The sequence below is a fragment of the Pholis gunnellus genome (assembly GCF_910591455.1).
Source record: "Pholis gunnellus genome assembly, chromosome: 10".
Classification (NCBI taxonomy): domain Eukaryota; kingdom Metazoa; phylum Chordata; class Actinopteri; order Perciformes; family Pholidae; genus Pholis; species Pholis gunnellus.
In genome coordinates this window covers 11,603,584-11,622,595 of record NC_136537.1, presented here as the reverse complement: position 1 = coordinate 11,622,595, position 19,012 = coordinate 11,603,584, and the positions used below count along the sequence as shown (strand labels likewise).

At 43.3% G+C, this 19,012-nt stretch overlaps 1 protein-coding gene across 1 annotated transcript; it reads right to left on the bottom strand.

Moving 5' to 3' along the window:
• Window positions 1-5,395: 5,395 nt before the first annotated feature.
• Window positions 5,396-18,924, bottom strand: ccnjl (cyclin J-like; the record flags this gene model as incomplete). The annotated part of the gene is made up of 5 exons (XM_079167638.1): window positions 5,396-5,915; window positions 6,506-6,665; window positions 6,793-7,092; window positions 15,295-15,505; window positions 18,847-18,924. 5 exons carry the CDS (start codon window positions 18,922-18,924, stop codon window positions 5,396-5,398), a joined length of 1,269 nt encoding a protein of 422 aa, XP_079023764.1.
• Window positions 18,925-19,012: the final 88 nt, after the last annotated feature.

Here is a 19,012-nt window from a genome sequence, read left to right as displayed (position 1 = left end):
AGTGAAGAAATGCTGTTGCACAGTGGCCAAATAAAGGACAACAAGTCTCCCTTTATCAACGTATGTTGTGTGAAAAAACAGTCATACGTTGCTCCCTCAGTAACAGATAGTCTTGGACATTTGACATGCTGCATATCACCATGAAAAAGTGAAAATGGAGGACTTGCTCATCAAAGAACCTGTGGCTTTGCAGCTTTTGTATGGCAACAAACCTTCTTATGGTATCATATCACAAGGATCCTGTTACAGAGCCGAGTGTGACATCACACATTGAATGGAAGGAGCATTTTTCTCACAAGTTCTTTTGAGGAATAAAACAGAATTTTAATTATACAGACTGGACATTTTCTAAACTGAAATTCAGTGGCCTCTTTTTACTCTTTCTTATTTTTGAATCACTGAATCGCAGAGTGGACGAATAAAGGAAAATAATGTTTAATTTAACCGAGCATAAAAGAAACATCACCTAAACAAATAGCAAGAATTTTAAAACCACTTAAAACAAATGATCCCTTAAATAGTATGATGGCTTTTTTCGGCATGGACTCCGAGTAAATGTAGTTTTTATTGCTGATACTTGAAGTATATCTTTGCTTAATAATACTCTCTTTATAGCAACACGAAATAGACATTCATTTTGATCACAATAATTTCAGTGCACAGGGAGTATTGCATACATTGCTACTACCTTCACAGAGGTTTACCTGGTGAGTACAAGATGGGTTAAGATTTACTCTAGCATGTAAAGTTTACAGTTTAATGAAGCGTCACAGAAACATTTCATTAAGCAGATGTAAGAAAATATGTTAAAGCGAGGTCGGATAAACCTGCAAGACGGCCTCGGGTCAAAAATGAGCTGCCGGCCCCCCTCGGCTGACTCTTTGTGCATCATGAACACTTGTTCTAGGCCAGAATACTTCAGGTCCCAGGTTTGCTGTGTGGTCATTCGATTAAAATCAGATGAATTTAGGAATGTGCACCATATAAGCACCCCTGCTGATTAAATGTTAAATTGTAAGTTTAAAGCAAATGTACGAAGACCTCAACCACATACAAAAGGTGGGCGGCCCTCGCTGCACCCCCAACCGACGCCATTTACAAATTCTTCCTGGAGGACACATAAGAGGGAGCCAGCAGCTTCTTCAGCCCCCCCGAAAGCTTACAGGAGACTGTGAGAATGCTCCATTATCAAACTGACAGCCCCCTTGTCTCCGCCTCTCCTTACAGATGGGCCACTTAACATGAGAGATCTCAACAGCAGCACACGTCTTACCAGACATTGTTAAAAATACACAAATCATGGAAACAGTGTGCCTAATACTGATGATTACTCTTCAATCTCTATGCCAAGTTAATTATGTTTTGATCAGGCTTATGTGGAGGAACATTGTACTTTAAAAAAAATCAACTTAATGCTAATTAAAGATCTGTGAGCTGATGTGATGAAGCATTTGGACACTGTTACATTCCAGATTTGTGACTTAGGGGAAAAAAAACAAGAAACAACTCGGAAAACTATAGTATGCTGTGTTTAAGAGAACAGAGCTGAGGCTCAAACATGTCCCCAGCCCACTGGGCAGTCCTACACAAGGGACACGGTCAACTTGCAAGCATTATATTGGAGCATAATGTCTCGTGTGTGAGACAGAGACCCAGCACTGAATGGATTTCTATATATCAAAATGCCTCAAAACATAGAAAGCTCTGACAGAGCTGTGGAGGCGGAGTTAAGAGGCAGAAGAGACACTGAACTCGTTTCTCAAATGTTGAATAATAACTTTGTCTGCTGTTGGAAAAGCAGTGCTGCTCATGGATATACTATTCCACCCATGGTTCCCACGAGTGAGGGAATGAGGGATTACATTATTTGTTTTGATCTCAAATACAAAGTGCTTTAGTCAGTGGTGGACGAAGTATTAACATCTTTGAGTTCAGTAAAAGTTGCAATTCCACACGATAATACTTCAGTACAAGAACATGTCCTGCATTCAAAACTTTAGTAAAAACAGTTATAAGAAAAATATACTTAAAGAGTACATACATTTTAAGTACTCCCATTTTTATATATTTATGCATTCATTCGCTCATTATATTTTTGTTGCTGGTTCAGGTGAAGTTTAACAACTTTATAAACAGTTTAATCTTGAGAAATGCATCACATTTTGATTTGTATATCAAATTGAATCCGAAAAAGTAACAACACTAACAGCTGGCAGGCAAATGTCGGCGCGTGACGAGTTTAACATTCTCTCTGAAACGTAGCGGGGAACATGTAACAAGAAGAAAAAGGCAACATTTAAGTTGTTTTTTGTTGAGTAAATGTACTCGGTTACAGTTCAACACTGCTTCAGTGTGGTTTATTGAGACATTATTTAAACGAATAATGTGTTGCATTGACAGCATGCGGTCACAGCTGGAGGATCGTGTGTAAAGCCTGCAGGGCTTATCACTGGAGCTGCTGCATTGTCTTCCCTATGAACCAATTGGAGCAATGCAGCGGAAACCGTCATTTCCCTAAAAGCTGCAGGCACTTTGGAAACGCTTCCTCGGAAGAAACACACCCCTCACAGACTCAGTTCACTTGTGTTTATTTTTCCGTGGCACATTATGATTAACGAATTCCTTCCATCATTCGGTGTCACATAAACCAAGACTACAAATTGGTACAAAATAATACAAAAATATAAATTGGAAGTTTGTGGTTTCTTTACTATCACATCAGACAAGTGTTGTTTGGTGCGCGTGAACATCAGCACCTTTCACTGGAGGGAAAAATGCATCTTCTCGAGCTAAAAGACGAAAGCATTCAGTAATATCTATCACTCAAAGGAAGGTGGCTGCAATATGCAACATATTAATTGTGTTCAGAGCCCACTGCCCTCTGGAGATCAAGCTACAGCAAGTCAAATCACACAATTATGAAAAAATAAGTTACAAAAGATGAACCAGTGGTGTACACGAGACAGTGATGGCTGTGGTCAGTTTAAACAGAAACATATTGCACTGTTGACACCTCAGTGAGAAGTTGCTCATGAATTATGAGGAAAAGAGCAAGTTGAACTCTAAACAAGAATCTAGTTCACACCAACGGCATTCATCAGGAGAATCACAAAAAGCTGTTAACTAAAACACACTGAAAAGGAATGTAAAAAATAGAACAAAACTGTACACAAAAAGTTAAAACAAAGGCAAAGCATCTTCGTCCTCATCACTGGAAGGAAAGCTAATCACGTCCTTTTCAGTGGAGGGAAAACAAACCGATGTGTAGCTGTAGACGGGTTGATGGGTCGTGATTATAATAGTGTTGTAGTTTCAGAAGGCTTCATGTAGTGTCATCTGAGAAAAGCACAGCCTTCTATGAATTTAATGTTCATAACCGTTTAGGACAAGGCATGACATGGTACGATGTCCAATGTCCAGAGAAAAAAAAAGAAGTTAGAACTCTGTCCAGAATGTGGGGTCCACAGTAGAGCTGCAAGGATTAGTAGACGATTTGATTAGACGATCGACAGAAAAGCGATCAATTTGGTTAAAAAATGCCACGAATTAAATATGAGAATGTGATGCTTTTTTCCCATCATAAGTGATCGTGAACCAACTATTTTTGGAGCGCTGTTCAAATAAAACAATCGTTTTGAATGTATCACATTAAGCTTTGGGAACTAGAACTGGCATTTTAGACGATTTCCTCTTTTTGAGACAAAACGATTAATCCGGGAAAGTACTGGACAGATTAATCAGTACTGAAAATAATTAGTTTCCTCCTTAATTCAGTCAACAAAAGCCCAGAACTTGTGGTCCACGGTTATTCAAGGTACCACCATGGTAACCAGTGGGCAACCCTTGTGACCGAACACTGGGAATCTGGATGCGTTTATACGTTAACAGGAAGTGGAAGATTGGGGATTGCAGCTTTAGAAATCTGGGAAGTAATTACCGTCGACTGCCCACAGATGTGTGAAACCTGTGACGACGAGGCTGTTCCACTACGACGCAAACAGGCGGTTTCATGCCTTCAGTTACCGACTCGTCCGTATAGTCCAGTGATGAAGAAGGGGAATACTCCAGCCCCCACAGATGCTGCAATAGCATCCACATTAAAGCATAATAGCACAGAATAATGGGAAGGCTGCTGGTGTACAGCCAAGAAACCTGAGCCTGAATAAACAGTTTCTATAGACGGGTACAAAGAAAACTATAATTAATCAATGGTGCGTTTCTAAGTTGGTATAAAAAGCTACACTATATCAAACAAAAGTCAAATGGAAAAGAATAAATGAGTCATAAATAAAAGCTATGGCATGTTTCAATGGCATCATATTCAAGTAATCTTGTTCAAGTCCCTGATACTTAGTGGTTCATGTAAACATTGTAGTCATTAACAGACACAGAACCAACAGTTTATAAGAAGGCAGCAGCAATTTATATGTACAATACACTAACAACATCCACGTCTCCTTCACCATGCTGGTCCAGTTTGTGGTAAATTCTTTGAGTGGTGCCGGAGACACTGAAATTAAAACTTTAGGAGGACAAAGCCTGCAGCTGCCAGAGTGACACATTTTCACCGGCTCTGCTACAAGGCTCGACTTTGGAGATGGAAGAGAAGAGATGACGAGGACAGGGAAAAAAAAAAAAAACAGCTGCGGACTTTACCTGCTGTGCTCAAAGTAATGAATTCTTCGTCCCTTCTGAGGGCTTATGTGGTGAGGAATTCCCAGAGCGGCCCTTCAGCTCCAACCGAGACGACATGAGTTAGATCAATGTTCACTGACTCAGCAACAAGCCTTTATTTCTTCTTCTTCTTCTCTCTCAAATGGTGGCGCAAGAAAAAAAAAAAAAAAACACCAGCCAATTCTTTCCTCTCTAAAATGTGTTACATTTTTGGGATTAGACAGTTTAAAAAAAAAAAAAAAAAAATCATGTCAAGCAGCAAGATATCTTCATCACAGATACTTTGCGTTCTGTGCACTTCTAAAATTGGCTCAGTTATCACATGACTGAGAACAGGCACTGAATGAGGTGGGTGTTAGATCACACTGCTGCTTTCATCTCATTCACAGTGATGACAGTCTCATAACTCAGATCTATAAAACCAGTTCAGGACATCGCAATAGCATTTTTTTTTTTTGCAACGCCGCAGTATTTCAAGGTGGTGGAACGTTTGTCACGTCAGTGTGATCACTTCCACCGGGTCCGTCTTGCCTTTGGACCTCTGCTTGCGTTTGAGGCGTCTCTGTGTGAGGGACGAGGGAGCGGGACAAGCTGAAGGTGTTGCGGAGCTGACGGAGAGAGAGAGGAGGTCTGTGAAAGGATAATTCGGGGTAGGGAATTGAGTCGGAAGCATAGCAGTGCACTCCCGCAGGGGTTTGTGTTCCCTCTCCGTCTCCTGGCGTCACCTGTCGAAGCAGCCCGCTGTGAACGTGTGGTGAGCCCCCAGGTACCCCCCGCTGTAGGCCATGCTCAGACAGTGGCGCGGCTCTCCGGCGAGCGCCATCTGCACAGAAATGGGGCCCTGGAGCGGCAGCGCGCGAGCCCCCGGCTGGAGGCCGGAGGTCAAGCTTGGGTAGGAGGGGAACCCACCCACAGGAGTCATGGATGCAGACCCGGTTAGGAGACCCATCCTGTGGCTCTGAAGAAAGTCCTGAGACATGTTCACCACAGGCCCCAAAGCCTGGGAGTCCGCTAGCGCCTGCAGATGGGACAGGGACGGGGAATGCTGGGAAAGGTGCGGGAAGCCGTCTGGCTGAAAGAGCAGCTGTGGTGTGGAGGAGGTGGAGGACGAGGAGGCTGGTCTCTGGATGACTGACATTGGAGAGAGGTGAGAAGTCTGGGGCTGGGACTGCAGAGAGGAGGGCCGGTGAGGAGGAGTGGATTTGGTCTTGTTGGCCTCCTTAACGTCATTGTCATGAGCACTGTGGAGAGGAAAGGTCAAAAAAAGATGGGAAATGAATCAACACATATGCATATATGAGCTAAAATGATCCTTGCATTGCAGGGTAAGTGGAAAGTGTGTGCGTACCTGAGAAAAAATGGCTGCTCAAATAAATTCCCTTTTTATTCCCCCAGAATTAGTGTGAACTATGTAAACAGTTACATTTACACAGATGCACTAAAATAAACACGCAGCCGCTGACCAAGAAACGTAAAACTGAATTACAGAGGTTAAGTTACACAGCATCAGCTCCTCGGATTATGAGATAGACGGGCTTTGTCAGATGACACACACACACACACAACAGTAAAAGCTTCTTCTGGTTGAAGCAACAGGCGTCATATAATCCAAAACCATGGCAACACAAAATATAGAGCGAAAAGGGCCTCAATGTCATCTACCTTGAGCAGCCCACTACACTTTGAGAGTGTTCCAGCCTCGCTTTCTGTTAAGACCTTTTTTCCTCTACCTGTGTGTGTGTGTGTGTGTGTGTGTGTGTGTGTGTGTGTGTGTGTGTGTGTGTGTGTGTGTGTGTGTGTGTGTGTGTGTGTGTGTGTGCGTGTGTCTTACAGCAGCATGAGCTCAATGCACTGGGTGAGGTGGTCCCAGGTGTAGCCCGTAAGCAGATGCAGAGCGGTCGTCCAGCTAGGAGAAATCTGAAGGCAAATACGAGATGCTGCCACACACGCGGCAGCAACCTGGGACGGTCGGAAACTCAGGAAGGCGTGGTCTAGAGGAACCCAAAGACAAGGATCTCATTAAATATTCAAACAAACTTTCCCCACAAGCTGATAAATTCATGTTCCAACTGCTCTGGAACAAGCAACGTCCAGTTCACGTTCTTCCTCATAACCCACCTTGGAGTGAGACTTCCAGAAAGTAGTGAGTGTATTTGTCCATGAAAGCCTTGGTCTTTGAGAGGGACGAGAGGGGCCAGCCGTTGTATAGGTCGCCCTCCTGCACCGAGGCATGGAGGTAGTAGTCAATAAAGTGGGCTGGTGTGGGCATGCACAGATTCCAGCCAAATGTCTCGAGCAGCAGGAGCTCCATTTTGATCAGATCCTTCTTGTTGAGAACCAGGTTCAGGCTGCACATAAAGCCCAGAGAGTTCAGCTGCTCCAGTTTGGGGACCCGGTCCTCCTTTTCCTCAAATTTACCTGGAAACAAAAAAGGCAGAGATGCAGTGAGGTCACCTAACAACAGTGTGTTGTGCAAGAAACACAGTTTGACTAAATATGTCACCTCTGAAACACAGGCTACACATACTCATGAAAATGTATTTTTTGCAGAGAAAAAACAATCCAACAATCCAAAAGGAAATCATTCTTCGAACTTAATCTCTTTCATGAGTCATTGTATGTTAAATACTTGAACTAGCTTGAAATAAAAAGACCAAAGAACCTTTCAACAGAAAATGGTGTCTTATTCAGAGCCAAAGTCAGAACCAGACATCTAGTGGGGTGAAGATGAGAGATCTTTGCTTCCTTTCAGTATTACAATGATCCTCTGTAGCCACATGGAGCATGTTTATGGTCAGCCATAAAGAGCCTTATACTCCAGCTTCCACAAAACCTAACAAGTGCCTGCAAAGCATTAGCAATTAAGCTGACTATTACTGAACATCTGGCTATAAAGCTAAGCTATTACACTCACAGGGAAACATCTCTATAGGCTTGCAGAGACTGTGGATTATACAAATACTTTCTATGAACAAACACCGTCGGCTCGATACCCTGATATTTCTGTGCCTCTCACTCGCTCCCTGTCGCAGACATTACAGCGAGCCCCCTCCCCATCCCAAGACATCCTCCTTTCCATGGCAACAGCACTGAGGCCTCGGGGGTCTGTGTGACCAATGGAGAGGGGTGACTCTGCCTTTAATCCGAGGATCCAACAGGCCTCCTCTGCTCAAATTTAAGGAATGAGGGCGAGGAGGTGTCAGGTTACTCTGATACAGGCCTTCCTCTAAAGCCGGTGGCTTAGCGACACACGGCTTTAAGAAGGACGACGTGGGGACTCGTAGATTTATAGTGAAACTGAAAATTATAGCTCGGACCTTACTGGATGTTTTAGGCTGATATCAATATTTGAGAACACAATAATGATATTCAGACAGATGTGTGTTTTGTTTTTAGATGAAACACGAGACAATCATTTTTGACCAGGCAACACTTTAAGTACCCCCATTTAGCATTTAGCATCAGTACATAAACATTTAATAAATAGTTTATTAAGCAGATAATAGAACACATACGTGTGTATTTAACCATAAGTCCTCCTTCAGGCATACCAGTATCTAACCAGATAATCAATTAATATATTTCAATTTATATAAAATAGCCTAGGAGAAGCTATAGTTGCTGTCAAATACCGTACAACAATTAACACATTAAAATGTTCTCATATCTACTTAAACCTACATCGTAGTGCTTTATAAACCATTTCTTTAATGTATATTTACGGTTTAAAATGTTAATTAGAGGGACGTGCAGTAAAGTGTTACCTTTGATGAAGCTCCATTATTTTACTGATATGTATTTTACAGATTTTTGGATAAACCCTGATTTGACAAAAGTAAATGACCTGAAACATATCTTTGTTATTTCTGTGTGGCTACTTCTAGTTATTTATCAGACAATTCATACGCCGATACTGATTTATCTGCAATAAGCTGGTATCGATCAATACATTGGCCCGACTGCTTCAACTCAATGATTTGTCCAGATTCTACCCGGAGTCATTTGTGGAAAGGTTGGACGCATGAGTCAAAGTGCCTCAAGAAGCAAATAATTACTACTCACGGTGTATAAATCTGATTACAAAAACACAGCAGCAAAGTAGGGCCATCACAATTCATATGAACACACAAACAATCACACACTGCTGCCTGCTGAGTAAGTGCCACTTAGTTGCGGTTGCAGAATTAGTTGGCATTATATCCACTGAGTCGGATTATAAAATTATGTATTTGCTTTGTGAAAATATGCATCCAGTTGGGAACTACAACAACCCTGCTGTTGGGGGTAAATCTTGGCCGCTAAGCTGAAATCATGGCAACTAAACATTCAAAATAGGACTTGTTTCCTAGCTGTAGTTAAAAGCGAATGCATTGGATACTCCAAGCCACAATTGTCTGTGGTGCCTTTCATAAAGACATTTACTACTCTGTGCCCACGCCTCAGTAGGTGGGGCGTCTTCCTACCAAGTGCGAGTGTTACCACGGATGTAGTGACCCACCATTAAGCAAGGCAGGAGAGAGGAACAGAGAGGTAACGGGTGAGAGACTATTAGGGGAGGGGTGTGGGGAATCTGCAGCCCAACGAAGCCAGAGGGGTAATTAGCAGAGAGGCAATAATGGGATCTCTCCACCAGAACAGGAAGCACTATGACACAGGGCTGATTACACAGCCCCGTCCACACTTGCCCCGTTCTCTTACCCTCACATCCTCTGGATCGGGGCTCTGTCTGCTGCTAGACTGCTATGTCCACACAGACGCTGCCATAAAAAGCCATCAATGCCCCCAATCTCCACACAACCCCAGCCTCTTTGATCTTAAAGAGAGTCACAGCGCAAGTCAACCTCCTCATTGTGCCCTTTGATTACTCCTCTGGTTTACTGCTGTGGGTGAACCGGCACATGAGAGACACACGGGATGCCCAAACGCTTTGGTAAGGAGCAGCAACTTCAGAGGGAGCTACAAAAGTACAGTATGATTAGAGCCACAAACCGGTTTGACTCCTGTGTGCATCATAGCCTGTATGACAAAACAGTGTTCTCATTCATGTCAATGAGTTAGCACAGCAGGGGTGCAGCAAGCGAGCGCGCCAGCAGAAAAACAAGTTGACTGGTTCCACTTTATCTGCAGCACAACCCAACGCTAGATAAACATGCTACACAGGGCTGCAACTAACGGTTATATAAGGTAGTAAATTAATTATCAAAAAAGTCTGCTGCCTTTAAGAGAGACGTGTTCTACAGGACCCCCCCCCCCCCCCATACATGCCACATTCATTAATTAATTGTTGTTTAATGTCTCACTGCAAACAGACATCCAAGATATTTGCCTAGTTGCAGGGTTAATATTTAGATCAGGGAAAATCTGATACATGAGATCAACAATCTGTCAAAGAATTGAATTATTTTAATCGATAGTCTTTAATACGTCATGTTAGACATATTTGGTTGATTCTCAAAAAAAGGTAAAGTGTTTAAGTTCCGGCCCATTCCACCAGCATACGGCACTAGTCCATCAAAAACATGATAGTGTACATACCAATTTGAATACCTTGTCGTAATGTGTTATTTTATTTGCCTCACAAGTTGTACAATGCCACCTCAAAACACATCAGTGTTTGATAAACTGGACACCTTGTAGCAACACCACCAATGCAGCCCCGTGTCCCGTTTTACTGATGTGAATGTGGGCTGAGAGCGACGGTGCATTCCTCTCTTGAGTTCAGCCTACCTGGAATGCAGGCAACTAAATGATTTTATCTTAACTCTGCGAGACACTGAAGAAGAAAAGGCAAAAACAGCCAACAACTACCCTTCCATACACTGCACCTTCAGGGCACCTATCTTTTCTCATGGCACCCACAAGTGATGGTGGTGATGATGAGAAAAAAGGCCAAGTAAACAGGGTGAAGTTAGAGGTCGGGGGTTAGGGTGAGGTGAGGATTCAGGGCCTCCTCCCAGGTGTGCCGTTTGGGGTAAGAGGGTGAGGGGGGGGGGGGCTGGGAGGGGTTTAGAGTGATGGGGGCTGTTATAAACCTGAGAGCTGTATCCTCGCACAGAGACAAAGACCTCCGTTTCTGTTCTTCTTTTTGGAGACATCATGTCATTCTAGTCCATTAACCTCAAAATAGTTAAGTTACGCTTAAAGAAACAGTTTATACTTTCACACAGTTTTGATTAGCACCACGAAACACAGGACCAGCGGCTCAGTTATTGGGGAAATGTTCTTAATGGAAAAACTGGCATATGTTGAGACTACAAAATGCACAACTGGAAGAAAAATGAATCGAAAAATGTATAAATCGGATACAAATTAATCCAATGTGATGTATTTTTCAAATTATGTTTTGTAAGTTACCTACAGTTAACATTTTAATGTTGACACTATCAAATAAAGAGTTAAAGGAGCAGCTTGTGCGTCTCCTGATTCCATCCAACTGAACACTGCTCACCCTCCCTTATGAAGCGTGTTGGAGAACTATGGTGGCCCTCAAGTAACATAAAATCACAAAAGCCCCTCTCAAGAGCCAGTGCAACATGGCGGATTAAGTGAAAAGAACCCGCTTCATATGTAGATATAAAAAGGGCTCATCAAGCTGACGAAAACTCAACAATTCTTAGTTTAAGGTGATTATACACTAATGAAATCAGATCCCTTAAATGCTACACAATGGGCCTTAAAGCGGGGGAAAAAACACTTACGGGAATCTTCCTTTTCTTCTATATTCTCTACTTCTTTTTCTGCTCGACTCGACAGCCATGGAGGAATTTCCTCTGCCGTTTAAACTCCTTTTATTTGCTGGTTCATCTTTCACTGGGAGTGTGAAATTGGTCACAGCTCCATCACAGGATCTCCATGTTGCCACCCCTGGCCCCGGCAGCTCTCACAATGTAGACCAGGGCCGACCCCTGACCCCTGATGCTAATGCCTGGGTGACCAAGGAGAATCTTAAAACCCAGCCCCGTGTGTTTATGTGTGCGAGTATGTGTGGCGTGTTTTGGGGGGGTATGCCGTATGGGTGATGAGGGCTGACACAGGGGGAGTGTGGGCAAACAGAGCCTCAGGCATTAGCCTACATAACAAAACATGGAATATGACTTAATTATAACATGTGGATTACAATTGCACGCGAGAACTCCTATGAACACAAAGGTGAGCTGGTAGCATCCGATGGTGATAAATATTTACTTTTCCAAACCCATCTGAACACCATGACATGATTTCTTTAATTACGATAGCCCCGCATGACAATAGTTCAATCAGGATTATTGTCAAACCTGTGAGGGGGGATAAAGGGGGGAGTGGGTTTCCCTATTAATCTACATTTCAGGGCACCCTGCTGGGTGGTTCAGTTCTAACATGTCCCATTTTGCCGGCAAGCACCTCTCCCTCCCTCTCCACCCTGTTTAACATCAGCAGCCGACCTGCCTTTGAAGTAGCGCTCCACTCGTTTCCCAACCCCCACCCCCCCCCCCCCCCCCCCAGGGATGTGGGGCTGCTTTTACAGGCCGCCCCGTCCCAGGCCTCGCTCGCTCTGCCTGTCCCCGACAAGGTGAGCGAACGAAGAGGAAACGGAGCCAGCAGCCAAAAGGTAAAAGGACACCAGCGGAGCCCAGTCGCTTAAATGGTTATGTGGCAGTAAAGCACTGCCTTTGCAATGGGAAACGCTCTAATGGATTAAAATGTAATGTGAATCGTAATTAGATGATTTCAACAAAAAAAAAAATATCATAGATTCCCACAGCGACTATTTCCTCATTTAGCAATGCTAGCTTACAGCAAATCTCTACCACACACACACACACACACACACACACACACACACACACAAGCCGGCAAACACAACAACCTGGACCCAGCAGCCTCGGCTCCCCTCCCCCTCTCTGGAAAGGGTCTGGCTGGCTGCCTGGCTGGCTGTCCTGCTCGCATTGACGAGCTTTTGTTTGAGGCCTGACTCAGAGAGCATATGGCAGGTGCCCCTCAGCACACAGTTCCTCCCCACCCTCGGGCTCCGAGGCCCATCTTAAGTGCACTGTGTAGTCAATATGACTGAGCTTCTTGTGCGACACAGGATGCTCTTTTTTTGTTGTTGTTAAGAGACCCTTCACTGAATCGGGTTCACAATACATTAAATCCAGTTTCAACAATAACTTGGTGCAGAAAAAACACCCGCTGATTATAATCATGAGCCAAACAACAAACTTAAACTAAATATATAAAGAAAGAGTAAAACATTGTGACGACGTATACTAGAGACACGTCCATGATGTCATTTAACATAACAAATAGACGCAATATGCAGAGCTCTGACTTCAGGGACCGAGATCTGCCAAGAAGACTGATCACTGCAGGACTTCATGGAATGTAACACAATAGAAAGTTAAGTTTGGGGATGGGGGCTGATTTTTTATGGAAATTAGCAGCGCATTCAAATAGTAAAATTCACATTACATTCCCCAGGATTTTGGCTTCTTGCAGTAATTGGATTCTCTGGAATGAGGTATGGTCTCTAAATGAGCTCCCAACAGTCAATAAAACTAAAATACTGACCACAATCTGAAGAAGAAGAGCTCATCCATGAACAAACACATGCATCCACAACACACACACACAATAGAGTAACAGGATTAAGCATCGACTGCTGAGAGGCACAAAAGAGGTAGCGATTAATTAACAGAGCGCGGAAGCCAGAACATTTTAAAGAAAGACAATGTATGTGCCTGTCAAAGGCCGGCGGTGGGACCTGGGGAGGCCGTTCAATAAGTAGGCCAGATTCCAAAGCACCTCAGGACACATAAAAACCCAAGACAACTTTGAATCAAACACCCTTTCAAGCCTTCATCAATCATGGCTGCGACTCCCTAGAGTCCCGAAGGAGTCAGAGGCAGGAGAGCAGAGAGCCTGACTAACCGAGAGCCACAATCAAAAGATTCAATAGAAAACCAGATTAATCTATTAGAGAATAGAAGAAGCGCCACTGTCCAGGTTGGCTTGATAATATTTAGAATCACTCATTGAGCAAACTCTCAAAAGCTATTCTTGGATTCTCATGAGATTGCTTTTTAAATAAAAGCCTCTTTCAAGTCGTATTCAAATTCATCCCACCACAGAGACTACTCTGATTGCAAAGATGGCCTGTGTGTGACTACCACACACACACACACACACACACACACACACACACACACACACACACACACACACACACACACACACACACACACACACCCCAAGTGAGCGGGCCCTATTCCAGACTCCCACTTTGACGGCATCATTAGTCTAATTACCCATGATGCCAAGGGCTGCACTAATGTACAGAAAACCTCACAGTCTGTTAATCACAAGACAGACGCAGAGACACTAATAACTACCACACAACCTGCCCCATGCATCAGCGGGGTGCAATGACTAATATACCTGCTCTACACAAAACACATACATTTTACAGCAGAGAAACATGTTGGCTACTATTTATCATCACTTCTTCAAAAGAACAACATCAACCAGTCATCAGCCGAGGGAAGAAGAGATATTTAGGAATTTAAATCCCAAGCTTTAACTCGATTGCTTTAAATCTGCACAGTGCAATCCCCAAGTATGTCTTCAGCCAGACGGCCATTTAAAGGATAAGGCTGGTGATAGTTCTATTTTTGTTGACCAATCCCATTACCGTAGTTCGTCAAAATAAACTACAGAGCTTAAACATGTTCATCATTATGACGAAACACGTCGACCAGTAAAAACAGTGTGAAGGACGATAACGAAGCTGCATGGCACAGCGGAATAAATTAAATAAAATACATACGGCTTTGGTAGCAAAAGAAATGGTTGTGATGGCAGAAATATATATATTTTTTCTTATTGCCAACAAATAATACCCAATATCCTGTAAGTATGAAAAGAGGCTGATCGCAGAGAAAAGTGCCATTAGAGAATCAGCCTGCAGACAAGACAGATTTGTATGAGGATTGTGGGTACGACATCACCTGCAACCAATCGCATGTTTTCAATGACAGGGGGAAGAGGTCACACCTTATACCAGAGGACATTCTGACCGTGGCAGGTGTGACACTAGTTAATCCCAAACCGACTGGGTGGGACTGAAGTAACAGCAGCAGCTCCAGACATGTTAGTGTAGCCAGGATCAAAAGACACACGAGCAGTTCTGCAGACAGTTCCTCCTAAAACAATGACGCACTCATTCTTCCACAATAGAAACCGTGTTGTTCTTTCCAAACCGACATTGCAGCAAATTGTCAGATCAGAGCTGTCTGAAAAGTGGAGTTGGCAGAAAAAAAGAAAATACCCCCATGGTCTCTAGAGCATAACACAAATTAGCCTTGTTGGAGGAAGTCTTTCTTCTTGTGCCATGTGTGCATTAACTGTCACCGCCTTGATCTTAGCACAGAAGCGTTACAATGTAGCTCTTCTGCATTCACAGAAAAAGTCAAAGTACAATTGTTTTCAAGATGAAACACACAACCTATTCTTAGTGAAGTACGTCTGTAGTACACTGAGGTCTAGATTAAAGCAACGGGAAGGAGGGAACATCTATTGTTTAATTTTACATCTTGTCAAACCAAACACTACGTGGTTGGATATAAGGGATGGAAATGGACTTACTGGCTAGGAGCAGACACGAGAGGGCGATGACGTAGAGCTGCTTGACGGCCACGTCGTAGTGGTCCATGAACAAGTCCAGCAGGTAGACGGCCAGGTGACGCGCTGTGGGACACAGCTGGTAGCGATTGCTCAGGATGGCCAACAAGTCAGCAAAGTACCGCCGCATGCCAATCTGTGGAGAGTGGGCTCGGTAGACCGGTAGCTTCAGCTCCTGGAGGGGGAGAAGAGAGAAGGAATGAAGGGGGACCCAAATAACACGGGGGGGGGGGGGGGCAGTGGAGAAACACGGGGGTTGTAAAATAAAATATATGCATAATAGTGAGCCATGCATGTCCCCTGCTGACTGGGTTTAACTGCTGTCAGGAGAGCTGCTGTGTCTAAAATACTCAAAGAATAAACTCCATTTACCATCAGATATTCTTGATTATGATTCCGCCTCATTTCAATTTCATTTAATTCACCATCGCTGCAGAGAAGAGGAGCTAATTTGGGTCATTGCAGGGGTCTCAGAGTAATGGAGGGTGGTCATACGTGCGTGTGTGTGTGTGGTTGTGGGGGTGGGAGGCCCGGTACTTCCAGTAGAGGTTGAGTAGTAGATAGGATTAGGTTTCACCCCTAGCACATCTCCTATTCATGTTCAATTAGCTGCATGTGTTTCAAAGTGGAAGATAGATACTCGGGGGCATTAGCATTCAATCAGCCTCAGGTATCTTTACAATCAGCAACAGAGAACAGGAGAGCAAAAGGCTCCAGTTTCACAATCTGCCTCAGAGAACAAACAATAAACATTTAGTACTGGATGTACAAATTCACAGCGCATACTTTCTATGTCTGAAAGCGGCTTATGGGAAATCGTTTTTGTTTGCTTATTTATTTATTTTTGCTCTCTGTGAATCTGAATAAAAACACAGGCTTTTGATTCAATAAGAGATTTAGGATCGGTAGATTAATCTTCTTAAATTCAAACAGCGAGGGGTCCTCACATGAGAGGAGATAAACAGAAAACATCCCCATCATGTTGTTTAGAAACATTCCTGACTTGAGGGTGGCTCAAACAGTCCCAATGTGGCTTTACAGCTTCACATTTCAAAAGAAACGCACGCTACAGTCAGTCAGCCCTTAAAATAATACAGTTTACTGTGAGGGAGCCACACTGCCAGGGCTGTCGCAAAATGCTAACTATTTATTTTGAGCTGAACTAAGACAACGACGACTGACACGTCAATGGAGTCTAAAAATAAAGAGTTCCCCCTCCCAAAACCATATATAGCCCCCCCCCCCCCCCCCCCCCCACACACACCCACCCCCGACACCACAACCAACCATACCGCCCAATCCTCCCCAAACTCTCCTCTCCTCCCACCGCTCCAGCCTCTGGTCCATCTGTCTGTCTGGAGGTACAAGGGCAGCAGGAGAATGGGGGGTGGGGGCCTGCCGGAGTCTGGAGGGGCTCCGGTGGGGGTCTGTGTGGGGTGGAGAAGGTGCCTTTGTGGGGGACCCGCACCATAATTAAGGATTCCACAGCTGCCTCGGCCTGATTTGCATGTCTGATAATTTGCCACATGCTACACAGCGCAGCTATCTCCCACATCAGGGCATTACCGCTGCAGCAAACGTCATTAAGGCTGGATGAGGCTGTGGGGGAGCAGGCGCCACGCAGGAAACCCGAACACTGTGTGAGGGCCTTTTAACACACGGCTCTGACACTCACTCCTTTCCACTGCGTTCAGCTCACCCACATGTGAAAACAGCCAGCCATCACAAGCTAGTGAGACCTATCACGCATTTTGAGTATTTGTATTAAAATGTAAAGTAATCTGGTCCATTTTCAATTAATCAGTGGAATGTGTTTGAGAATAATTGTTCATATTAATTATATATTTATTTACATTTGTTTGACCAAATCATAAGTTGATTTATCTAGAAAATAATCGGTAATGAAAACAATTAGTTGCAGGCCAACCCGGAGACATAACAGTAACTTAGTCATGTATGAGAGAACTGCAGTAAACCGTCTCATTTAAGGAGCAGGAACTAGCTAATGTTAGGACATGTTTACTTCAGTGTTCAGTAGCAGGACAATCTGCTGTTATGATGAGAAATAAACGTACGCTCATAGTTTTCACAGCCCTTACTCCAACTGAGGCATGAAACGCATCTTGACACATCTTGTATGTATCGTGAGTGGAGCTCCAACAATTAAATCGAGCAGATTAATTGACAATGAATTAACGGTTCGTAGCCCCGATCGTGAGTTACACAATCAAAAGATATTGAGAAGCTAGAAAAGATCTTTGTTCTTAAATGGTCTGACAGAACTTCTGAGTTAAAACACAAACACACAGCATGTTTGTTACAGGCGCCAAAATAGAGCAATCGACTAATCTTTTAAGAGTATCAAGCATTTCTCAATTCCTCACACGTAACTCCGCAGTATTGAAAATGAGGGCATTGCACGTATATGCTGTGGTATACTAAATGCTGATAAAGGGCAATCAGACCTAACATTAGAGCGACTATCTCTCCCTCATTACAGTGTGTGAGACAAGAGTGGGTGTGTTGTTTAGTTTCCAGCTCTGCGTGCAGATTCTCAGTCTGATTGATGTCTCACTCTGAGTCAGACTGTCCAGCATGAGTAAACCGAGTAAAAGATCGAATCATATACTGTATATAGGGCCCAGTCTGACACACACACACACACTCAGATGAACACAATCTGTGGTGCGATGAGGCACCGGATATCTAAAACCTGATCTGCATTCATCTCTCTAAACGTGAAGCTGGCAGCAGAGTCCCGACCCAAAGATGCCAGTCGAGTGACAGATGTCTCCATTAAAGTGACACATGGGAAGAAATATGATCACGCTTCGAGGGTTAATTAAGCGATTTTCACCTAATGAGCCTTAAATCCTCCATGTAATCTAATTTAGATCATGTTTAAATATACAACAGGACCGTGTAATTATATTTTCTTCCAATACATTGTGAGGTGTACAACATGCTAAGATGAGGCTGTGGAATACCAACACAGGTTGGTTCAGTCTGCAAATAAGTATCATTACCGATGAAGTTGCCAGTTAATTTTCTCAATTAATCATTTTATCCCTTAAAAGGTCAGAAAATAGAAGGGGGGGGAAGCCTGAATTAATTGTCTGCAAAAACGCTGCAACTAATGATTTTCATTATTGACAAATCTAGTGATTATATTCTAAGAATTGTTTGGTCCTTAAAATGCTACAAAACTAAAATAAATGTCCATCACAAGTTACGTTGTGACTTTTTCCAAAAATGTGTTCAGTCAAAAACAAAGATATTTGATTTATTTTGAAAAAAAATATTTTTGAGCCAAATATGTACTTTTAAAAAAATTAATCTGATAAATAAAAACTGTTACGGATTAATTTTCTTTTGATTGACGAATAGAAGATATAGAGAGACGTTATGTTCATCAATGTAACGTCAATTGTTAAAAAGTCACAATCAACACCGGTTCAGCTCACACTGTGAGGAACACAACACATGAAAACAGAGCTGTGTTCATTAATAGCTCACCTTGATGCGGAGCGACTGATGGATGTCGGCCGCTAGCTGTCCTTTCCACCATTGCAGCTCCCTCTCCATCTTTCCCATCCAGAGGACACTTCAAGAAACAAGTTGTACCTGCTGAGACAATTAAAAACACAGTTCAAAACACTTCAGAGTGGCGAGAATAACTCCA